This window comes from Osmerus mordax, chromosome 2, assembly GCF_038355195.1.
Source record: "Osmerus mordax isolate fOsmMor3 chromosome 2, fOsmMor3.pri, whole genome shotgun sequence".
Taxonomy (NCBI): Eukaryota; Metazoa; Chordata; class Actinopteri; order Osmeriformes; family Osmeridae; genus Osmerus; species Osmerus mordax.
This window is the reverse complement of record NC_090051.1, coordinates 11,128,907-11,151,346: the sequence shown is the minus strand read 5'-3', so window position 1 is coordinate 11,151,346 and position 22,440 is coordinate 11,128,907. Positions and strand designations below refer to the sequence as shown.

Genomic DNA, 22,440 nt, shown 5'->3' with positions numbered 1-22,440 from the left:
AATGTTGCATGCATGTTTGAGTTGAGTGTTGTTGTTCTGTCGATTAGGTTTGTCAGTGGATGATGTATCGATGTTAGTAACTATAAGTTGTCGTTGTTGCCATAACTGGGAATTGTATGTGAGTTAATGACTTGTTGTTGGCATTCACATGCGATTGGAGGTGTAGTAATAAAACCTGTAGTCGAGCGGTGTATGGGACACAGGATAAAAAGGTCTTCTTCTCGGCGTCACATCATTGAGCATCCACTCCAGCCCTCTAGCGCCATCGTTACAATAGTAATCATTCTTGAGTGGGTGAGTGGGTTAGATCGTGTTTAGAACAAAAGTGCTTGAGATATAAAATAAAGTGCACACTTGAATTTATTATGACACTGAATCCTAGTAAATGTGTAATTTGTTAAATATAGAAATAGTGAGTGCTCATTTAAATACACCTGTAACATGTTATAGGTAGTAAGTGCTCGTAGTAAGGGCCCTTCCATCCTGACGTGAGCTCAGTCAGTGGCAGCGCCGCCGATCTGTAGCAGGAAGAGGAAGATCTGGACGATGTCCACGTAGAGAGAGAGTGCCCCGAACACGTACTCCTCTGGACTCAGTGCCAGCTCACGATTTCCGATCAGAAGCTGGGTGTTGTAGGCTAAAAACTAAAAACAACAAACGAGAACCAAAAAAAAGTATCTTCTCATACCACGGCGCTAGTTTGACAGAAGTTAGGGTTATGGATGAGTCTCTCTGTGGCTTCCAGAGCAGCCCGCCAGATGTGAGTGTGAACTCACCAGTGTGTAAACGATAGCGCCAATGGCAGCGTAGAGCATGTGGAGCCACGGTACCTGTCGGGTGAAAGTATAAACGAGATCTCAGACCTCCGACATGCAAAGATGCTCCTTCAATTTACGATTGTGTGTGAGTATTGTGAGATCATTATAGGATGTAAGTTCATACTGACATATTGGAAGGAGAGCATGATGGCTGTGATGATCCCTGTAACCATGACAACAATTGCGAGAATGCAGAAGAGCCCACCGCAGGATGTGAAATCCACCTGTTAGAAGACATCACAATAAAAGATAACACATTTCTCAAAGACAATAAAATAACTATCAATCGGATGCATAAAAGGTTTACACAAAATATAATTTGAAAGCAATGGAAATACACCTTAAAATTGAGGTTTGATACTGTATATATCATGTGTGTAGGCCTACATTTATATACAAGCCAAGCCTCATGAGGGACACTCACATCAGACTTAACTCCAAATGCCATGAATATTTAAACCAGCTCTCCATTGTAATACTAGACAAAGGAGTTATTTTACACAGCTTACAAGCTCTCACTCAGCCTCACAGACTGAGTGAGAGCCTCACAGACTGACTGAGTTTGTAGGAAAACAGGATCATCTTAGAATCTACCTTCGTTTGGAAGCAGAAGGTGGTGACAGCAATGCACACTATTGCAGTAATTCCAAGGGCCAGAAACACTGCTTTGGTCTCATAGTAACTGTATGAAGGATAACATAACAATAAATGTTTTATGAAAGAAATTGTAAATAATTTATTTTGCAGAACATTTCTGATTCTTTGTAGTTCGCATTGAGTTACTGTTAGATGATTAAAAACAAACCTGGCTATTGTTCCAGTCATGTATGACATGGCCAGAGTCTAAAAGATAAAACATCAGTTAGTGAATGTATTATGTTTTCTGGCTATTTGACCATAGTGGTGACCAGGTCACTGCAAGCCAAACTGGGATTACTTTTCAAATGTAACCTCCCATAAGCTTGTATTCTACTTGTCTCTTGTCTATGGTAGGCCTACGTGTATGTGAATAACTTGCGTGTTATATTTGTATAGCCTGATTGTATTCACTAACAACCTCTCTGTCTATCCGTGTATCTGTCTGCCTGTATATGTTTATCCATCTATCTATCTAACCTGGGCACACCCGGGATATATTCTCGTTATCTTGCTTCACTAAACCTAACAATCGCGCTAAGCAGTATCACGACTGTGGTTATCATCTTAACTCAACCCAGGTTTCCCCGAGCGATTACAAACATGGACTAGTCTAGAGCGCCGTAGGCCTACTTCACAGAAGAAGTACAAACTTAACAAATACGATGCGTTTAAGAGCATAAATCAAGCGAAAAGCAACTTCCAAAAAAAGAAAGGAATGTTGGGAGAAAATTGCCGACTGTGAATGCGTAAGTTAATGGCCTTCTCAATATCACTCATTAAGGCAGTAGTACATCTGACTCTGAATACAATAGTGTTTCCATTTAAATAGATCCACGATATCTTCGACAAATGGTGAAGCCATTTTCCAAGACGATTTTGGTTGGTCAGTAGGCGGTGCTTTATCTCAAACATAACCTGCTCCATAGCAGTGCAAAGAGCCATAGAGATAAATGGCTTTTCTCTATGGCTCTGGGTGTACAGCATGAGTTACAATGGGGATCTATCCTGGTAAGAAGTGAACCACTGTTGTGACACTGAAAATCCAGAGTTAAACCTGAAGTTACCTCGTTCACCCTAAATCTGGCTTCGTAGTAAATACTTACAAAAACAAACAGAAGTAGTAGATTCCATGGAAAGCGTCTCCTGAGAAGAGAACACTAATTGGTTGAGCTGTGGTTCTCTGATGTTGCGAACTGTGTGCTTTGCAGTGGTTCTGTGTTGAGCACTGTATTTTGCTCAGAGCTTACCTTGGGCCTTTGCAGCAGACAAGAATTAAGTAGGTGACAAAATAAACAGCTCTGCAAAAAGAGGAAGATGTTTCAACATGAAAGATGGTCATACTAAACACAGTAGCCTATATTAATGAATCAAGTCATCATAATTGATGATATGTATACAGACTGTATCTTCCTCACTGAATAACTCACAGTGATGCCCAGTAAATTGATGGGTTTCTGATGACAAACATGCGCACTGGTTCACTGTCAAAAACAAAGAAACCGTAACTCTATTGGCAGATGTTAGGATGCCACCAATATTGAAGGATGAACACTATAAAAACAACATATTGTAGCATAATAGTGTGAAATGTAATAACATACATTTAATTAAATATATTGTAAAAAGTTTTATGACACTTACACAAATGTAAACACAGCAACAATTGAGACAGTGACTGCAAGCTGGGCAGCCAAAATCATGTATACCTGACACAAACACAAAAATGAGACCACAGACGTTATATTCCTGCTAACAATTATCAAAATGTCACTACAACTTTTAAGGTGTCATACTTTTCGGATGAATCCATGTCGAATCGCTGTGCTCTCCCATGTTCTATCATATGCAAATTCATCCATGTCTCCTGCAGCAAAAACAATACAACCAGTTGAGGGAATACGGCTATTCATTTAAGTAGGCAAATGGAGGCGGGAGCCTGGATGTTAACACTATGGAGTTACACAAAACTACTCTAAGAGGTTGATATATAAAAAAGCAACAAGAGTGACGTCTTGTATTATTCCGGACCTGTGCTGGTTGGCATCCCCAGTGGTGATGTTGATATAATACTGGGGAGGCCCGTGGCAGGGTGGCACGGGCTCATCCTTGCGCCAGTCTGGGGGTAGAAGCCAGCATGCCCTGGGTACTGGGGGGTGGACAAGCCAGGGCCGGAGATGTAGGCAGGGGGTTGGGGTAGCGGACCACCATACCCTGGGAGTCCATATCCAGACTGCTGTGAGTAGTTATCGTACCTGGGGCCTCGTAGGGAATCTTCATAGGTTGGGGGCAAATCAACTTTTTCCATTTTTATATGGGAGATGGACACCTGCGTGAGTGAGAGGTGATGTAGTAATACATGTATGTGAGTCTTTTTGAAAAATTATACCACATTATAATGCTTTATTTAATGAATGGCTCAAATGTAACAGCAGGCTAGAAAAAGCTATTCGCTTGTTTATATAGTCTAAGCACTAAATGTACATTTAAATAGACAGATAACCAACAGAGTAAAAACTACCAACAATTTGCTTTCACGAAAGACAGCGTTGCAACAAAAACGTACAATATTGTGAATTAGTTGGCCTTTGGGCCGACTTACCCTGTTTATATCGCCGGCTGGGCGATGAGAGCCTAACTTGCGACTCCGTCACACACATTTCTCAGCTGTAATGGGATATCCTAGGCCGGTGTCCGCTATCAGCAGATGACAGGTTACCTCGGGACATTTTTAGACTTCAATACAATTAACTTAGTCAAACTACTAGCCTACTACTACTATTATATCCGAGTTGAACCAATTTACTTTTTAATTGGATACGTAAGTCATATCTCAATAATAGTCACCTGGATAGAAGGAAATTGCGTTTAGGTTATGCAAAAAAGTCCGTAGACAGGCTCATCCCATCATTTCTCGTGTTAAAATATGGTTTGTCTTCAACAGAAGAAACCGGTAGGAGCCGCTATAGACCATGATATCATCCGTATAGGCTACTTCTCCTAAAGCAAAATATCCAAGCATGCAAATACAACGGTATGCCTGCATAAATTGCTCAGAAGTATTTCAGGGAGAGCAAATTTAAAATATATAATAAATGTTAATTGGCACGGATGAGACACAGCTGATTTCAGAATGATGGTGGTGAAGATTGCGTTATTACGGATGCGCCTACGTAGCTGACGTTCTCTGACTGGTCAGTTTTCCTGGTTACAACTGCATCATTTACAGTGTTATGTTTATCCTTCGGTACAGGCGAATAGGACGCACTGCTTGGATCAATTTATTCAAGAAGATAATGGCACGCACGGAGAAGCCATTGTTTCGGATTGCGTGAGTTGATCTGTGGAACAGTATGCTGTTTTATGTTGTGATACCGTTCATGATACTCAGCAGTTTTTGCACATCCATTTACTGCTGCAAGTCAGCCGCTAAGCTAGCAAGCTACAGTAGCTAACTACGAACCCATATCTAACTATGCTATCTGAACAGCCTTAGTATACCTTAGTATACAAATAACTATATTATTTGGTGATACAATTACCTGCAATTTTGACTCTGCTATAGATACACGTTATACACCAGGACCAAACTGGGTTACATGTACTACAAAAGGCAAATGAGGAAGGCTCGAGAGCAATTTCCCACTGGCCATTCTAGGACACAGCCAATGGAATTCAATGGTCCGTGAGTGTTTTTAAAGCTGCAGCTATTTAATTCAGGTCAACTTCACCTCTCACTGTCCGCCCTCCTTTCCCCCACAGGTATTAAAATCATACCCATCTCAGTTCTCTCCGACAACTACAGCTACCTTATAATAGACACTGAATCCAGTGTGGCTGTAGTAGTGGACCCTGCAGATCCACAAGCAGTTCAGGTGGGTGATTTTAATCCTAATGGCGGGCCCCTGTTCTATTCTAGGTATAACTCCTCTCAATGATGACCCATCTAGTCTTATTCAACAAAACTGGGTTATTACATGTTAGTAAAGTAAACCAGGCCAAAGAGTCATCAGTGACTGCTCAAGCGGTGATTCGTGTTCATCTGTCTTGCCAGTAGCACTTCCTCTTCCACACAAGACCCTATTTGATTGGTTCCTGTGCCACTCTGGCCTCTGTCCCAGCATTACACAATGACTGCTCAGATAGAAATTCAGTCAGTCCTCTCAAACATTGCACTCTCCAAACATTGTTATTACGTTATCATTAAGTTGCGTCTGGTTAGTGTTTTGTATCCATCTGTTGCTGTTGCAGGATATTGTGGCAGTTGGCCCATATGGCACTGATGTTGCTAATTGGTTAACCAGTTAACCTCTGTAAGTCCTCTAGGCATTCCTGGAGAAGGAAGGTGTTATGTTGGAAGCCATCTTCTGCACGCATAAACACTGGTGAGAACATTATGTTGTGACCACAGACATTAAACACTCTTTTCAAGTACACAGATTATCCATGGTGTTGTGTGGTTGTAATGGATCATGTAATGTATTAGATTAGTGTGTGGAAAACCAATATTCATAGTGTGCTTTCTGATCTCTGTATCCTCTCCAGGGACCACAGTGGGGGTAACAAAGGCCTGAAAAGGCTCCACAACGCCTGCCGGGTGTATGGGAATGCAACTGATAACATTCCGGGACTCACACAGTAAGGGCAGACCACACAGTTTTGTGAATTCAGATCCTATCTCTCTGGCGTGTGTTGGGTTCTGTGTGCACAGCTCCTAAGCTGCCCTGCACCATGAAAGGTAGTTGTCATGCACAGAATACGTTATGAGGGTGAATTGCATGGCTTGTTCTGCATTCTGGTATGGAGTCATGCAGGCGTGTTTAGGTCACTGGTGATTTAATCTATTCTGATACACCTCACTGATAGAGAAGGATCGTTAATATTAGCTTGTTTGGCATCAGGGGTGAAGATGATGCAGCAACACAGGTGAAGGGTCCGTTTGCTTTACCAAATCCATACAAAATATTTTAACAACACGTAATAATCTCTCTGTGTGGCTATCCTCTGCAAACAAATTATGTTACAACCCAACATAATAACCTAGGGGTACGTAGGGGAACATAAAATAATCCACTGTTGACAAGATTACATGGCTATAATGCCAAAAAAAGGTTTAAAAGACATTTACAAAGATGCACTAAACACAAACACCACAGTGAAAAAGGGACACTGGACATCAGGGGTTGTCATAAGAATTAAATTAACCCCCCCAAAGAACATGCTGTTTTATCCTATCCTAATTGAGATAACCAAATAGATCCTAACAACTCCTAGTATATATAAAAAAAGGATATATGTTTTATTTCTTTATGATTAAACAAAAGGAGAGTCAGAAGGAGGAACAAGGAACGGAAAAACTTGTATAACCCACAGGCCACACAACAATTATATGCTGTACTAAAACCTTTACTAGTGCAAAAAATTAAGAATGTAATCTGATCTAATCTGGTGGGTCTAATATGCAGACATTTGACTTGCAATCTTTGTCTGTTGGACAGAAGGACACATGACTTGTGTTTTGTGTGGGCAGTGGCGGATTAAGGTGGTCACGGGCCCCTAGGCTAATCTTTGAGTGCGCCCCCCCCCACCCACCCCCCAACACACACACAAACTGCACACGCGCGCACACACATGCACACACTCTAGTCGCACTGATTAGCTACTAGCAGAGTCGTACGCTGTATTATTTGAAAACATGATCAGCAGGGGCGTCGTTAGACCCTTTTTACTGGGGCACGTGCCCCAGTCTAAATCTGCTGTGCCCCAGTAAAATCTAAAATTTGAGTTACTTTATTAGTCAGTGCATTCATTTAGATTGATAATCTCTTAAAACAATTAACGCAGTATCCCAATCAACGTTTGTAAAATCAAAGCCGATTCAAAGTCAAAGTTAAACTTTAACCTGCAGCCTGTGTGTGTGTTTCTAGCCCCCTCTCAGACACGGACTGTGTGACTGTTGGACGCATGACTTTCAGGGCCCTCTTCACCCCTGGACACACCGTTGGTCACATGATCTACCTCCTGGATGGACGGGCCATCAGAGCACCTTCCAGCCTATTCTCTGGAGACCTTGTCTTCCTCTGTGGATGTGGTAGGACCAGGGTCTACATTCTGTATAGTCCAGGTTGGGTAGACCTAAATAGTGAAGAGGCGTTATAGTTCACATAGAAAGACTTTTACATGCACATACTATTTCCATATTATGCGTATATTTGTTAATTTGTAGTCATGTGATGGTTTTACAGTGTGCCCAGTTCGTCTGCACAGGCTACTACAGGATGTGTGACACATGACATCCACATGTCATGTTTGCCAAAAACTAGCAGTGTTCATTATATTCACAGACACTGCTTACTGTTTTAAAGAAGTGTTCCCTGCGGATGAATTATCATACTTCTTGCCTTTGGCTTCTGCCGCAATGTTGTTATTAGTTGTTTGTGTTACTTGAATCTCATTGACACGATGGATGTTTTTGCCTACAGGGAGGATGTTTGAAGGCAGTGCTACAACAATGCTGTCTTCTCTTGACACAGTCGGCTCCTTAAGCGATGAAACCCTTCTCTGGCCGGGTATGAAACCAATCTCTTGATTTGAGCTTCAGTATTAAGGAGACGCAGTGTCATAACTCTAGGGTGTGTGTGTTTGACTGTATGTGTGTGAACCTCTTATTTCCTAGGCCATGAGTATGCAGAAGATAACCTGCTGTTTGCTGCTGAGGTAGAGCCTCGGAACACTGCCAGGGAAAACAAGTATCAGTGGGTGCAAAAACAGAGAGGTCAGAAGCTATGCACGGTGAGAACAATCCTCATCACAGCCATTGCCTTCCTACCATGCCCTTCCAAAGGGACTGGCTTCAGCTGAGAATACTGGCTCATTAAAGGCTCACAGGAAGGTTACTTATTCATTCTCCCTGCTCCCATCTTCTCTGCATTCTCATCACTCTAGGTTGGACTAGTGGTGCAACTACATGCACAGCAATGCAGCTCTGTGAACAGTTTTATGGCTAACATTCTGCATATCAATTGCTTCGAAGCTATGATGATGAAACATACCTTACATATAGTATATTGTAATATATACAAGACGTGAAGACATGAACATGAAAGAAACCTTTCAGACAGAATCAATCGACTCTTGACAAGGTCATCTATATAGAATACGTACCTAGATAATATGATATCAACAGTAGAATCAACATGGAATGTTACATATTTGCTGTGTGTGTATCCCTCTTCATACAGAGCCCCTCCACCATAGGAGAGGAGAAGGAGTACAATCCCTTCCTGCGGATCCACTCAGTGGCTCTTCACCAGGCCCTGGGTCTCCAGCAGTATCAAGATGAAGACTGGAACCAGTTTAGGGCCCGCGTCTTGGGGGAGCTACGCAGACTCAAAGATGTTTACAAGGGAAAGAAGTGACCTCAGTAGTGACGCGGTGGGGGCCCTGCATAAGGCAGTGTTATAATATTATAGTGGTTTTAGGACTGAAGTGAAACTTTAAGCTATGAATGGAGTGAAAGGTTTAGGGAACAAAATGACATACAAGTACAACACTAAAAAGCAGTGTGTAGGTTGTTGTTGCTGGCATTCCATTCATTATAGCATCAGACCTGTAATGTAAATTAAGATATCTTGGACTTTTTCAGTTAAATGTGAAAACTTGCTCGAAGTCACGACTCAATATTTACTTAAGGTATGGACAGTACTGTATTGTACTTAACTGTAAGCTCAGCTGTAATCAGCACAATTTCAGAATTTTTAATTTACATTTAGCAGACGCTCTCATCCAGAGCGACTTACAGTAAGTGCAGGGACATTCTCCCCGAGGCAAGTGCCTTGCCCAAGGACACAACGTCATTTTGCATGGCCGGGAATCGAACTGGCAACCTTCTGATTAATAGCCCAACTCCCTAACCGCTCAGCCATCTGACCCTAAATTAAAGATGTTTTATTGATAGTTTTTAACTTGTCGAACAAAGGTACTACAATGTGATTCAGTGCTTGGTTACTCCACTTTATGTACTCATTTGAAAAACAACCTAATCATCCACTCATGAGTCACTAACTGGTGATGGGACAGGTAGTGAACACTGATAGCTGCTATTAAATACTAATGTGTATTTTTTCCCAAAAAATACTGAGCTTTTTAGAAGAGCATATTGATTAATAATGAAAAAGAAGCAAAATAAATGTTGGTGTGACATGATTGATTCAAACCTCCAGATTGAAGATAGTAATAGTTTTACAGGAGCGTACTAATGCCATATTGATACCACATGATGTAGCTACAACTAGTTTTTTTCCTATATGCACTGTGTTTTTTTACTTAATTTGGATTAAATGTGATAAGAAATACAGTGACAAAGTAGAATTTCAGTATTTCTTTTTGGGGCATAGTATGATAAGCCTAATTGATGATCTAACATCATCCTTAAAAAGTAAGGATATCATGATTTTCTTTACTCCTTTTTACTCCATTATTAAAGGTCTTTTGTAACCAAAATTGTGAACAATTAACAGTAGTAGTAATAGTTAATTAACTAAACAACAGATACGTGGATTTATATAATTTTTTTGTAAAATACAATGCTTTATTTTAATAATGATTTGATGCATTTCTTTACCACAATGCTCTAAGTAAGTGCCGTTATAAATGCATCAAGTTCACTCACAGAAATGTTAGCTGATACACCTAATGGTTCATCTGCACTCTCATGTTCTTTTAATAGTAATCTTTAGGGAGACCAGATTTTGTGGCGTGTTCCCATATGCTTGAATCAGAGCTATTAGTATCATACCGATACTCTACTTGTGTGATACAGATCTGTATTAGCATATGTTACATTTTGACATCTGACACATACGGTTAACAAACCACTTGGGAGATCATTTTACTTAAGGTTACATTTTAATGAGTAAAAAAGCAAGATACATTTTCCTGTTTAATCTCATTTTTGCCCAATGGCAATATTCTACTAGGGTTGTGGGATGAAAACAAATCAAAAGAAGCAGGTGACTATTTAATTTTAATAGACTGAATAGATTTGAATATAAAAAAGGGCAAATATGTAAATATATTCATTCACATGAAGAATGCTACAGTGATTGAACTGCAAGAACACCTTTTCTACAATAGGAATACTATGATAAATGGTCCGTTCAGCCAAGTTATTCTGGTGAGTCATTTCCAGTGGCGGAACTAGAGTTTTATACATGGGGTGGCCAAGGGGTGGCCAAGGCTACTTCAGGGGGTCAAGAGTCTTGGGTCACTGTTTTCATTAATATATATACAGTATAATCTGGGTCTATAAGTGTTGGAACATCCAAAATATTTTTTGGAAAAAAAGCTCAAGCACCATGGACTTATAATAGCATTTCTGTGTTACAGAAATAACACAGTGCATAGTTTATTTACAAAACAAAGTGAATTTACACACCCATAAAAACACTGCAATTTGACTTGACAGGTAGCAGAAATCAAGCAGAAATGGACTTGAAAAATATAAATAACGGAGCGGATCTATGCTCACGATTGATTACTTGTCATCTAACTAGACAACATTCCCAATCAAGGTGAACACTCAAATTATCTAAAGACCATATAGCATTACACATTTCAAAACAGAATGAACACAACAATAGAACTCCAAACAATGCTTATTTAAAGATCCTGTAAAGTAAATTCCATGTTTTGCTGCTAAGTACATTATATACGTGTGAAATGAGTTCCTGAAAGCATGTGCAAAGCGCGGAGACAAAAAACTACCTATGTACGTATGTAATGGCTCCTCCTGCTGTACTGTATGGCAGGCCGTTTTAACATTTATTTCTACAAACGTACTAGTCACTATTTTAAAGTTACTAGTACTAATTCTTTAGTTACTAGTAACTATTCCAATAGTTACTAGTATCTATTCCAGTTTTACTAGTAACTTTTCATTAGATACTAGTAACTATTCTTTAGTTACTAGTAACTAATCCAATAGTTACTAGTATCTATTCCCGTTTTACTAGTAACAAATTGCACAATTTTACAATTGTATTCTATGGGGCTCTGCTTTACAGATATCTACTATTTGTGTCCAACTAGTATCTAATCCAATAGTTACTAGTATCTATTCCCGTTTTACTAGTAACTTTTCATTAGATACTAGTACCTATTTTTTAGTTACTAGTAACTAATCCAATAGTTACTAGTATCTATTCCCGTTTTAATAGTAACTTTTCATTAGATACTAGTGCCTATTCTTTAGTTACTAGTAACTAATCCAATAGTTACCAGTATCTATTCCCGTTTTACTAGTAACATTTAAAATTTTACTATCAAGTAGTCATTTTTACTCGTCATAAGCAATGACGCATTTGTTACTAGTAAGAATTATAATGTTACTAGTAACAATTGTAATAGTTACTAGTAACTAAAGAATAGTTACTAGTATCTAATGAAAGTTACTAGAAAAACGGGAATAGATACTAGTAACTATTGGATTAGTTACTAGTAACTAAAGAATAGGTACTAGTATCTAATGAAAGTTACTAGTAAAACAGAAATAGGTACTAGTAACTATTGGATTAGTTACTAGTAACTAAAGAATAGTTACTAGTATCTAATGAATAGTTACTAGTAAAACTGGAATAGATACTAGTAACTAATCCAATAGTTACTAGTAAGAATCTGTTTGGAGATATCCTAAGTTTGGAGATGTCTTCATTCAAATGTTCTAATGAATAAACATGAGGCAGACAATCACATGCTTTCCTTGTCCGGCCCACTCGCAATGGAAGCTGTTTTTTTCTCATCGCGGTCAGAATTATATAGCCTGCAGGCAACAAGCCTCAAAATTAAACAATGTTCGCGGCATGCTGTACGCGTTCTTCACACGCTGCGTGCTATATTCTTTTTACGTTTTTGATAAATGAAAAATGCCAGAGCTCGAGTTAGCTTCGACATGATAATGCCTTGTATTAAGCGTTGATGGCTTAAGGGCTGTACAGTAGTTCATCCACTCTTACATTGGGGGGAACACTATCGATACCCTTTGTTCACCAGTTATTATAGTTCATGACATATATGACGATCATATGTTAGATGCCTTCTGTATTTTACACTAAGACATTAAATTATCTCATAAACGGGCTGCCTGTCTGACGCGTGATCTGTCGGTGCGGAGGAGACACCAGAGAAAGACAACAATATATCTTAATTATTATTTGTATTTTCCCATGGGACCAGTGTGGTATCATCCCTGTATAATTAATATATCTCATATGTATTTTGTCCAAGAATAACTGGTCGAAGTTGTGGTTCAATGGCTAAATGTACGAGCCAAAAGAATCAGCACTACAACAAGCTGGATGATTATCAATGACATTTTCTGTTTTGAGTACATTTCAATTTAATAGCTATTTCTTGATGATGCTATATATGAAGGGAAGAGAATTCATCATGAATTGTGTTGCCGATGATGAACTCCAGAAGAACGGACCACACTACATAAGGCCTTGCGGTCCCTGTCTGTGCAGCTCCCATACCACACTGTGATGCAACCAGTCAGTATGCTCTCTATAGTGCATCTGTAAAAGTTAGTGAGTCCATGCTGAACTTCTTCAGTCTCCTCAGGAAGAATAGGCATTTACGGGCCGCTTTGACCACCTTGTCCGTGTGAACAGACCAGGTGAGATCATTGCTGATTGTAAGGATGAGATCTCTGTCTCCAGGCAAGCCGGAAGGAGGCACGACAATTAGAAAAGGGTTGACTCGGTTTTATTAGTAACAACGTCGGATCATGCCATCAGTCCATGACAGAGGGATAGCAGGAGTGAGAAACAAGTCTCTCAGAGGTCCATTATATACATGAGTTGGCCCATACAGATATAGTAACCACCAAAACATGCCCTGAAACGGTACACATTTCACAACTTAACCCTTGTGCTGCCTTCGGGTCGCATGACCCAAAGGTTCACAACGAACCACTGTTGTGTTTACCCAATTTTACCCAATACAAAAACAAATAAATAGCATTTTCTTTTAACCTTCGCAATGTTGGGGGTCTGAGACAGCCCGACAGTTAAAAGAAAATTCCTCACTTCGTTTTTGTATGCGGTAAAGTTGTCGCAATACGACAGTGGGTCACAATGACTGATGGGTCAGAATGGCCCGAAGATAACACAAGGGTTAATGCACAGGAGAAACAGCACACAGGTGAAGCGTCATAACTCATTGTTTGTACTTTTCTCAAAGGTTAAACAGAGCACATTCACTGATCTATATGTGTATTGTCAAAGGCCCGCTGCGTGACCTCTTGACCACAGCAAGAGACAACCTCACATGATTCTGATATGTATAGAAAATCTGCATATCACTGATGTTCACCCCGAGGAACTTGAAGCAGCTGACCTTCTCCACTTCGGATCCGTTGATGTGTAGGGGTGCATGCTCCTCCTCCTGCCGCCTCCTAGTCCACAATCATCTCCTTGGTCTTGCTGACGTTGAGAGACAGGTTATTGTCCTGACACCATGATTTCAGGTTATCAACCTCCTCTCTGTAGGCTGACACTGTCAGAGATGAGGTCCACGATGATTGTGTCGTCAGCAAACTTAACAAGGAGGTTGGGGCTTTGTGTTGCCGCACAGTCGTGAGTGAACAAGGCTGAGCACACAGCCCTGGGGGGTACCTGTGTTGGTGATAAGTGTGGATGAGGTGCGGTCACTGATTATCACCACCTGTGGCCTCCCCGTCAGGAAGTTGAAGATCCACTTGCAGAGGGAGGTGCTTAGTCCCAGCTCCAAAAACTTGGAGACAAGTCTGGAGGGGATAATGGTGTTGAATGCTGAGCTGTAGTCAATGAACAGCATCCTCACATACGTATTCCCTTTGTCCATGTGGGAGAGAGCGGTGTGCATAGTCAGAGCGATGGCATTGTCTGTAGACCTGTTGGACCGGTATGCAAACTGCATTGGGTCCAGGGTGGGGGGCAGCGAGGAGCAGAGGAATGATTTGACTAGCCGCTCGAAGCACTTCATGATGACTGTGTGGGGTACAGACAGGCTGAGGGAGAGGTGGAAGATGTCACTGAAGACCCCTGCTAGCTGGTCAGCACAGCCCGAGGGCCCTACCTGATACACCGTCTGGGCCAGGTGCCTTGCGAGGGTTGATCTTTTTGAAGCGCTGCCTCACCTCAGCTGCAGTTAGTGTAGGATAATGTAGGAAATATGTGTTGGGCTGGTTGACCTCTCAGATTGTCTGCCTGAGAGAAATGGACACACTAGCATCATGTTGTACCAGTGTAGGTGTGGAATACAAGGAATTGATCATTATATTGTTCTGGGGATTTCTCAGGTATGGTAGTTTTATTGATCATCTCATGTATAAATTGTTCCCTAACAAATACTACTGGGTCCATTAATAAAAATCTCCATGTAACTACAGTCTACAGCATTTTCCTTGGGCCAGGCTGTGCCCCCAACACAATCACATACTATACAAATGAATAGAATAGATCTTTATTGTCATTGTCACAGGTACAACGAAATTAAAGTGCTTCCAGTCAGTGCATCATTCATTGACTTAAAAATCAGTAAAAAGGATAAAATTACTAAAGTGCTAAAATTACTCAAATAAATAAAAATAAATATACCTAAGACTGTACCGTAAACAACCACACAACGTCATTACATAATGTGCACAATGTTATGTTATGTATTATGTTTTGCCAGCATTAACAGTGGTTATTGCAGTTGGATAGAAACTGTGTTTTAGTCTGTTTGTCCTTGCCTTGATTGATCTGTACCGTCTGCCTGAAGGCAACATTTCAAACAGGGAGTGCCCAGGAGTGTGAAGTGTCTTTTATGATGTTCTGGGCTTTTTTGAGACAACGGGATCTGTGTAGGTCTTCCAGTGCGGGGAGAGGGCAGCCAACAATCTTTTGAGCGCTGTTGATGACCCTCTGGAGCGTTTTCCTCTGAGCCACTGTACAGCTGGTATACCAAATGCATATGCAGTATGTGAGGATGCTTTCGATGAAGGCTCGGTAGAAGGACACCAGCAGTCTTTGTGTGATGTTATTCCTCCTGAGTGTTCTCAGTAAGTACAGTCTCTGCTGGGCCTTTTTCAGCAGCTCAGAGGTGTTCACACTCCAGGATGGGCTGTCCTGTATGTGGACCCCCAGGAAGCGGAAGTCTGCCACCCTCTCCACACTTCACTCCACACACGTGAAGTGTAACAAGTTTACTTTGTACGCTGTGTTGGTCGACTGTGACGGCACAGAGCACTGCCCAGCTTCTATGTCCAAATCTGTGCCCACACCATTTTCAAATAGCAGCGCAGCAGCCTGGTGAGCAGCAGAGGTGGATAATGTCAGTCGTCCTGCTTCGCGGAGGTCATCCATGTACCTGCAGTAATGAAAAACAGGACACAAATTTGGAACTACAGTCAAATGGTAGCCTTTGCCTCAAATAGGACAGTGGGGAGCGACAGGACACAAGTGTGAGAGTGTGCCCTAGCCAGCTGCAACACAGGTAAGGGCACAATCACAAACTGTTTAATGACACACATTTTGCATATTCCAATAGCCAATAACTTGTCATGCAACACCATAACCATATATTGGCCCTTATTGTTAGAACTAAGCTAAATGCAAGTTCCATTGTGTAGTCATTGCCATGGTGATTGTTTTTTATAGGTCTCAAGGGATAAAAATGTCACTTTGTGAGGTTATTTAACATTAATATGAGTTCCCCTAGCCTGCCTTTGGTCCCCCAGTGGCTAGACATTTTGATAAGTATAAACCAAGCCCTGGTATTCTAGGTAGATAACATTAGCGCTCGACAGCTAGCTAGCAAGCTAGTTTAAGTCATATAACCTAGGGGGATCTCTAATACAAGGTATATTTGGCTAACCATATTACCATTGTATGAGTAGTTATTCTAAAAGCGAAATCCAAACGTTACCTGATGGCATACGAGGGTCTGAGAAGGCGTCGCTGCGGGCTCTCTAATTGACATCGAGTGCGTGGTGATGAGAGCTCGGAGTTCTGAAAGACTAGCAACAAGTTTACATTTAGTCATTTAGCAGACGCTCTTATCCAGAGCGACTTATAGTAAGTACAGGGACATTCCCCCTGAGGCAAGTAGGGTGAAGTGCCTTGCCCAAGGACACAACGTCATTTGGCACAGCCGGGATTCGAACCAACAACCTTCTGATGAATAGCCCGACTACCTTACCGCTCAGCCATCTGACCCCTCTAAAGTTCTTCCATTGTCTCCATCGATAAAATGCCTTCGAGTCTTCTTAAATTCACCAGTGATGAATCAATAGGCATCAATTGTGCGTGGCGTGTTGCCTTGTTGGAAAGCTCTTTCTAATTCTTTACATTTTCGTTGAATTTGTTCAATAACACGTGTGTGCCATTTCTGAAATCGGTTCGCGTCGATGTTCTCTGTAGTGTTGTCTTCTGTGAGGTGTGGTCTTCAGCAGCTAATTTGCATGTTAACTAGATATGTTCAGAAGCTAATTTGCATGTTAACTAGATATGTTCAGAAGCTAATTTGCATGTTAACTAGATATCTTGTTGGCAATAGTTACTAGTAACTAAAGAATAGGTACTAGTATCTAATGAAAAGTTACTAGTAAAACGGGAATAGATACTAGTAACTATTGGATTAGTTACTAGTAACTAAAGAATAAGTACTAGTAACTTCAAAATAGTGACTAGTACGTTTGTAGAAATAAATGTTAAAACGGCTTGCCATAGTACTGTTATTGTAGCTTACATCAGCTAGCTAGCTAGCTTCAGGATGTCTCCCACCACCCGCAACTGCATCTTCCCTGATGCAAGAACTCCAGCTGCGCTGCAACGCCATTTAAGTTCCCTATTGATAATGAAAAGAAAAATAGGTGGATAGATTTTGTGAAGAGCCACGCTCATGGAAAGCTTCGGATAAACTCCAACAGCCGCCTCTGCACTGACCATTTCACGGCGGACAGTTTTAACATGGACCAGAGACAAACGGAGTTCACCAACACACGGCTTCTCTTGCAGCGCGGAGCCGTATCGAGCTTCGGCCCCCGGCCGTTCATCCTCCGGTCGCATCTGGACCATCCACCGCCGCCAGAAGTTCATCACTCAGTTCTGTGTGCTTGTTATAATTATACTAAACTAGAGAGGGTACAATTTCTGGGGAAATTGTAGGGTGTGCTTGCTTGCGTCGGTTGCACAGGGGTCCGTTTTTGAATGACATTTTTACAACTGATATTTCTCTATATTTTATATAAAAATTCATACTTATTATTTATAAAGATTACATAGATTTTAAAGCATTTTTTTTGCTGCTCATTTACAACTGAAAATACGAGTGAAGTGTAGAATGAAATAGATGTCTTCTCATTTCCCCTGCAAGAGGCAGCCTCATCGTTGAATCAAAACGAATAAATTTGGCAGACCGGTGTAAAAATTGACCTAATCTCTATGACTTAAACGTCATTTTAAGTTTTTCCCTTCTCATGATATTTTCAGGCATTTAGCCTACTCATTGCATTCATTCATTAATAAAGAACCCCCTTTGAAGACTATTCTACGACGTTACCCGGTAGTAGAAGATGGAATCAAGATTCAAACAGTACCATCTGCTAACTGAAAATATGCCCCCCAAAACGTAAATAAGCTTGACATTTATTTAGTGGAAAATCGTTCATTCATAAAAAGCTCACTGGTAGCGATCATTGTCAGTAACAACGCAAAATGCGATATAGCCCTGTGTGGAGAAGCTGTCCCGGTAAATTGTACTACAGTATTACGGTACAGTACTAGACTACTGCTGTGTTCGTCTTGGTAGCGATTGCGTTGGTTGAATTGGATTTAACGTTCCGTTGTACGGTTTAAGCTGAAATTAATTATTTTCATGAACAGATTGACAACGTTTAGGCTGTGGCAATGAAGTTCAGGTTAGTAGTTAGATAGACTTTTGATTTAGGTAAGGGGAGTGACGAACATGTTCTGTCGCCGTTTGACTTCCTAAACAGCTGTGTAGTGTAGATGTTTTTGTAGTGTGTCTCGCGTAAGCGACAGCGTTGCAGTGAGCTACACTGGTTTGAAACCACAGGTAATGGTAATTTCACCAACAAATCGTTTACTAATGTCAGAATAAATCATACAACGAAAATGTATATGTGAGGAATGTTTATTTTAACGATTGAAAACAGATACATCATAGACCACTGTAGTATGTGTTGCCCGGGCAACACAGGCTAATGTCATGATGCTAATACTTCAGTGAAATAGTAGACTACTGTTTCCGAAAGTAGATGTACTTCCTTAATAATATCAGCTTATATTGTACATTACACATCACAATTGTGTGTCATATCACAAAGTAAAATGAGTAAATAGTTATCACCCTGGCCTCTTTTCTTGTGGCGTTTCTGCAGCTGCCTTGCAGTAAAGCTATAGTTAGCCTAGCTATCCCCCAAGTTAACAGATGCGAAACGAATGTTCTGCCAAAGGTAGTCACGCGTGTTTTCGTGACATTAGTGACGCAGTGACGTTAGTAACGTCAGTGACTGTGGCTAGCAAATTAGCCACCGTTAGCTTCACTTTTCGCCACAATTACTTAACTTAAGCCTAAACCATGCAACGGAACGTAAATTCCAATAGAAGCAACTCAATCGCTACCAAGACGAAACTTTTTACACCTACGTTGTCTATGTAGGCCAAATATTGACTGAGTTTTAGGGGGGCAAAAAGAAATAAAAACTAGAAACGGCTGTTCCTGCGAAACAGCAGTGAGAATGCTGAAAACCTGAATGGGGATAGCTGACCATGCTAAAAAAAGCGGAAAATTGTGAACATTTAGTAGAAAGTTATAAGCTGAAGCTTCAAAGCAACCGAAAGGTATTTTTGAAAGGGGCTGGAGCAGCATTCCAACAATGATTTGAAAGGATTTACCATTACTTTTAAAGGGAGAATAATTTGCACAAAACCTTAATATTTAAAAAAGTATAAAAGTGATAAATGAGAAAATACCCGCAAGCTGAAAGCTGAAATTAATTTCAAAAATGTGTGAGTCACACAAAAGAGGCAGTGTGGAATCTGAACTGCATCATCTAACAACGGTAACAGCTAAAATAGCCTACAATGCGGGAGAAGCTGAAAGCTGAACTGTTAAACAGAAGAAGTAGGCTAGCTAGTCGTAACAAGAATATTATCGTTTTAACAGCTGAAATTATAGTTGGGATAGTAATAGCAGTAGCAGATGTAGCCTACCATTGAGTGTGTTTACTCGGCTTTCTTAGTAGGATTCAATGTGTTGATGGAATGAAACATACAGCAGTAGAGCCGATACAGGACGACACGGCGACACTTTGTTGCAGAAGGATGATGGTGCAAGTTTTGGCCGTGGAGCATACAACGATTAATAAAAAAGAATCATGTAGACGCGTTTATTGAGTAATCGCATAACTAATTACACATGTAAACGGAGTAATCGTATTATTGGTATAAACCGACAATTGCTAGTAATCGGGTTTCTCATGGTCAAGTAAACGTACCAATCACCTGTGTGAGAGACTGAGTGGTGCGTGTCTGTCGTTACGGTGATGGTGCAGCTATGATTGCTAACGCTCTGAGGGCAGAGAATAAGAGAAATGTAGCCAGAATCCACACCTCAAACAAGATAACCTAGACGCAAAACTGTACGTCCAATCCAAAATATAAGGATATTTTCCGAGACCCAAGACTCTGCCGAAACCAGAGATATTCTGTATATGTCTGTGCAGTCAGAAATACGACACTACCTGCAGTTTCAAAAACGTGTTCCTTCTGCTTTCCTGGTGCGTGTTTGTTTGGTTGCCAGGGCGATGGAGCAGCTGTGATCGCTAACGAGCTGGGCAGAGAGAATAACTAATGTAGCTAGAATCCACACCTCAAACAAGTTAACCTAGAAGCAAAACTATACGTCCAATCCCAAAAATAAGGATATTTTCCGAGACCCAAGACTCTGCCGAAACCAGAGATGTCCTTTATATGTCTGTGCGGTCAGAAATACGACTCTACCGGCAGTTTCAAAATCTTGTTTTTTTTGCTTTCTCTGACGATTTTGTCACCAGATTTGCATTGGTCTCTATGGGGCGAGAGTTGGACCTTGTCTCGCTTTCGTGGGGCTCTGAACAAATGTGTACGTCTGTTGGATTCAACAGACAACTGTCTACGACCAGCACAAAATTACTATCTATTGATCCAAAAACGAAGCATGAAGAGCGAAAATTGTGGCAATGCTGGCAAACTAGAAATATTTTTTCAACGACATCCGAAGCTGCCCTCCACTCTAAGCGTTTCAGTCTGCACTCTAGGGTTTCACGTAAACACCCATGTAAATCTCAGAAACGGCTTGAAAAAGTCATGAAACATAATCAGTGATATTGAAAAAAGTTGAATAGATATCAAAAATCTGAATGAATTTAAAAATAGTTTAGGGTTTTGTCAACATTTTAAAGTTTAAATGGTGGCTCTAGCTGAAAGATTGAGGAAGAAGAAGGATTTGGAAGTTGAAGAAGTTTAAAGAAGTTTGAGAGGATTTGAAAGAAAACTCCATTGGAAACCCATACTTATTTAACAATAAGTATGCAGAATAACAATAGTGTTTTTGCTTGCAGCAAGCACATTAAAAATAAGTATGCAGAATAACAATAGTGTTTTTGCTTGCAGCAAACACACTAATAAGTAGAAAGGTACATTTCCTGAAGAAAATGTGTGTTTGCTGTTGAAAAGTTGAATAGTGAAGAAGGTTTTTAAAAGTTTTTAAAAGAGGTATGTGCAATAAACAATGTGAGAGTATGTTGTGAAAGTATAGGTGAGAAAAAACATTTAATGCCATCACGATAGAAACATATTTACATATGCATTTCAATATTTTCTTACTGTTGAAAAAGGAGTGATGAAAAGAGTATCTAATTTACTTTCATCAGTTTAAAAGCGTTAAAAGTATTCAAGAAAAAAGTATAAAGCAGACGGTGACCTCATCAAAAACAGGTTTTATTTGTTTACATTTAGAAAACATTTTGTGAATCGACAATTTTGAAATAATTATTAGCAGTAGTTAGTATCAGCATGTCAAAACTAACATGCAGACAAGCCTCATATATTGCACATACAAACAAAAAATCATCACCATCTCTCCATGAGAAAAAACAATAGTAAATATTTGTAAATAAATGACACAATTGTATGTATTTCGTGGCTAAAAAACTCATTTTTGCCAGAGTGACAAATTTATCAACACTGAGTTTTCTGAACATTGGGCCCTTTGTTTGATATTTATGAATAAATATATTAGAATTTCAATAGTTTACAATATTGTTCATTTCCTACAATCAAAGGCTTTTCACATTGTTTCCAGACCTAGGTTAATACTCACAGAAGTTCAAGACTTCAAGGACCAGTAGCCCTGGGGGGTATTCGTCGTAGCTCGCTAAGCGGTTTAGCGAGCTAATTTTCAGGCTAAGATAAAAAACGCCCCTCTTTTTGGTTCGTGGAAGCAACTTTCGATAAATCACCATAGTAACATATCAATTAGCACTAACCTGCTCCAGAGCAGGCTAACGTAAGTGTAGCTGGATAAGCTTGCCACACCCCCAGAAAATAACATGGCAGCTCCCTTTTTGAGAGACCCAGTTGACCAAGGAGCTATAATTTAGTTCGATTAGCTTTCCATACCAATAGAGTTCTTCGAGATTGCCAAGATCCTTTGTTTCACACGGATGAGTTCTTGTTTGAGCGATATCGATTCAGCCGACATGGACTCATTTATTTGCAAGACCTTCTCGGGCCGTACATTGCAAATATCACACACCGCAGCAAGCTTTATGCTTTATTATGAGCTTATGCTGCTGTATGTGAATATGTAACGCTATGTTTTACGAAATGTCTTGTCTTATCTGTTGTGCCTGTGCTTTTTATATGTTTCACTGTGGGAGAGTGGGAAACGTCATATC

General features: G+C 40.3%; 2 protein-coding genes across 3 annotated transcripts; one reads left to right on the top strand and one right to left on the bottom strand.

The window, feature by feature from the left end:
• Nucleotides 1-342: 342 nt before the first annotated feature.
• LOC136965743 (protein lifeguard 3-like) lies at nt 343-4,174 on the bottom strand. The gene is made up of 12 exons (XM_067259929.1): nt 4,057-4,174; nt 3,486-3,783; nt 3,251-3,321; nt 3,099-3,163; nt 2,885-2,938; nt 2,705-2,755; nt 2,561-2,600; nt 1,624-1,661; nt 1,413-1,500; nt 947-1,042; nt 777-830; nt 343-644 (listed from the first exon to the last, which is right to left on the bottom strand). The coding sequence occupies exons 2-12, from the start codon at nt 3,760-3,762 to the stop codon at nt 495-497; spliced, it is 984 nt and encodes a 327-aa protein (XP_067116030.1). The 5' UTR covers nt 3,763-3,783; nt 4,057-4,174; the 3' UTR covers nt 343-494.
• Nucleotides 4,175-4,656: 482 nt separating this feature from the next.
• pnkd (PNKD metallo-beta-lactamase domain containing) lies at nt 4,657-10,332 on the top strand. Of its 2 annotated transcripts, none has more exons than XM_067257160.1 (9): nt 4,657-4,785; nt 5,020-5,135; nt 5,217-5,329; nt 5,781-5,839; nt 6,000-6,092; nt 7,430-7,545; nt 7,937-8,023; nt 8,131-8,246; nt 8,696-10,332. In XM_067257160.1, the coding sequence occupies exons 1-9, from the start codon at nt 4,688-4,690 to the stop codon at nt 8,870-8,872; spliced, it is 975 nt and encodes a 324-aa protein (XP_067113261.1). In that variant the 5' UTR covers nt 4,657-4,687; the 3' UTR covers nt 8,873-10,332. The 2 variants fall into 2 exon arrangements, with proteins under 2 accessions (XP_067113261.1, XP_067113254.1); XM_067257153.1 differs by having other exon boundaries at nt 7,382-7,545.
• The last annotated feature ends 12,108 nt before the right edge of the window (nt 10,333-22,440 follow it).

Coding starts and splice junctions, on each gene's coding strand:
- pnkd (XM_067257153.1), top strand. CDS start 4,688: ATGTTTATCCTTCGGTACAGGCGAATAGGACGCACTGCTTGGATCAAT. Junction 6,093..7,381: donor AACATTCCGGGACTCACACA/GTAAGGGCAGAC, acceptor GTGTGTTTCTAG/CCCCCTCTCAGACACGGACT. Junction 8,024..8,130: donor TGAAACCCTTCTCTGGCCGG/GTATGAAACCAA, acceptor CTTATTTCCTAG/GCCATGAGTATGCAGAAGAT.
- LOC136965743 (XM_067259929.1), bottom strand. CDS start 3,762: ATGGAAAAAGTTGATTTGCCCCCAACCTATGAAGATTCCCTACGAGGC. Junction 2,756..2,884: donor TCAATTTACTGGGCATCACT/GTGAGTTATTCA, acceptor CTCTTTTTGCAG/AGCTGTTTATTTTGTCACCT. Junction 645..776: donor GCGCTATCGTTTACACACTG/GTGAGTTCACAC, acceptor TGTTGTTTTTAG/TTTTTAGCCTACAACACCCA.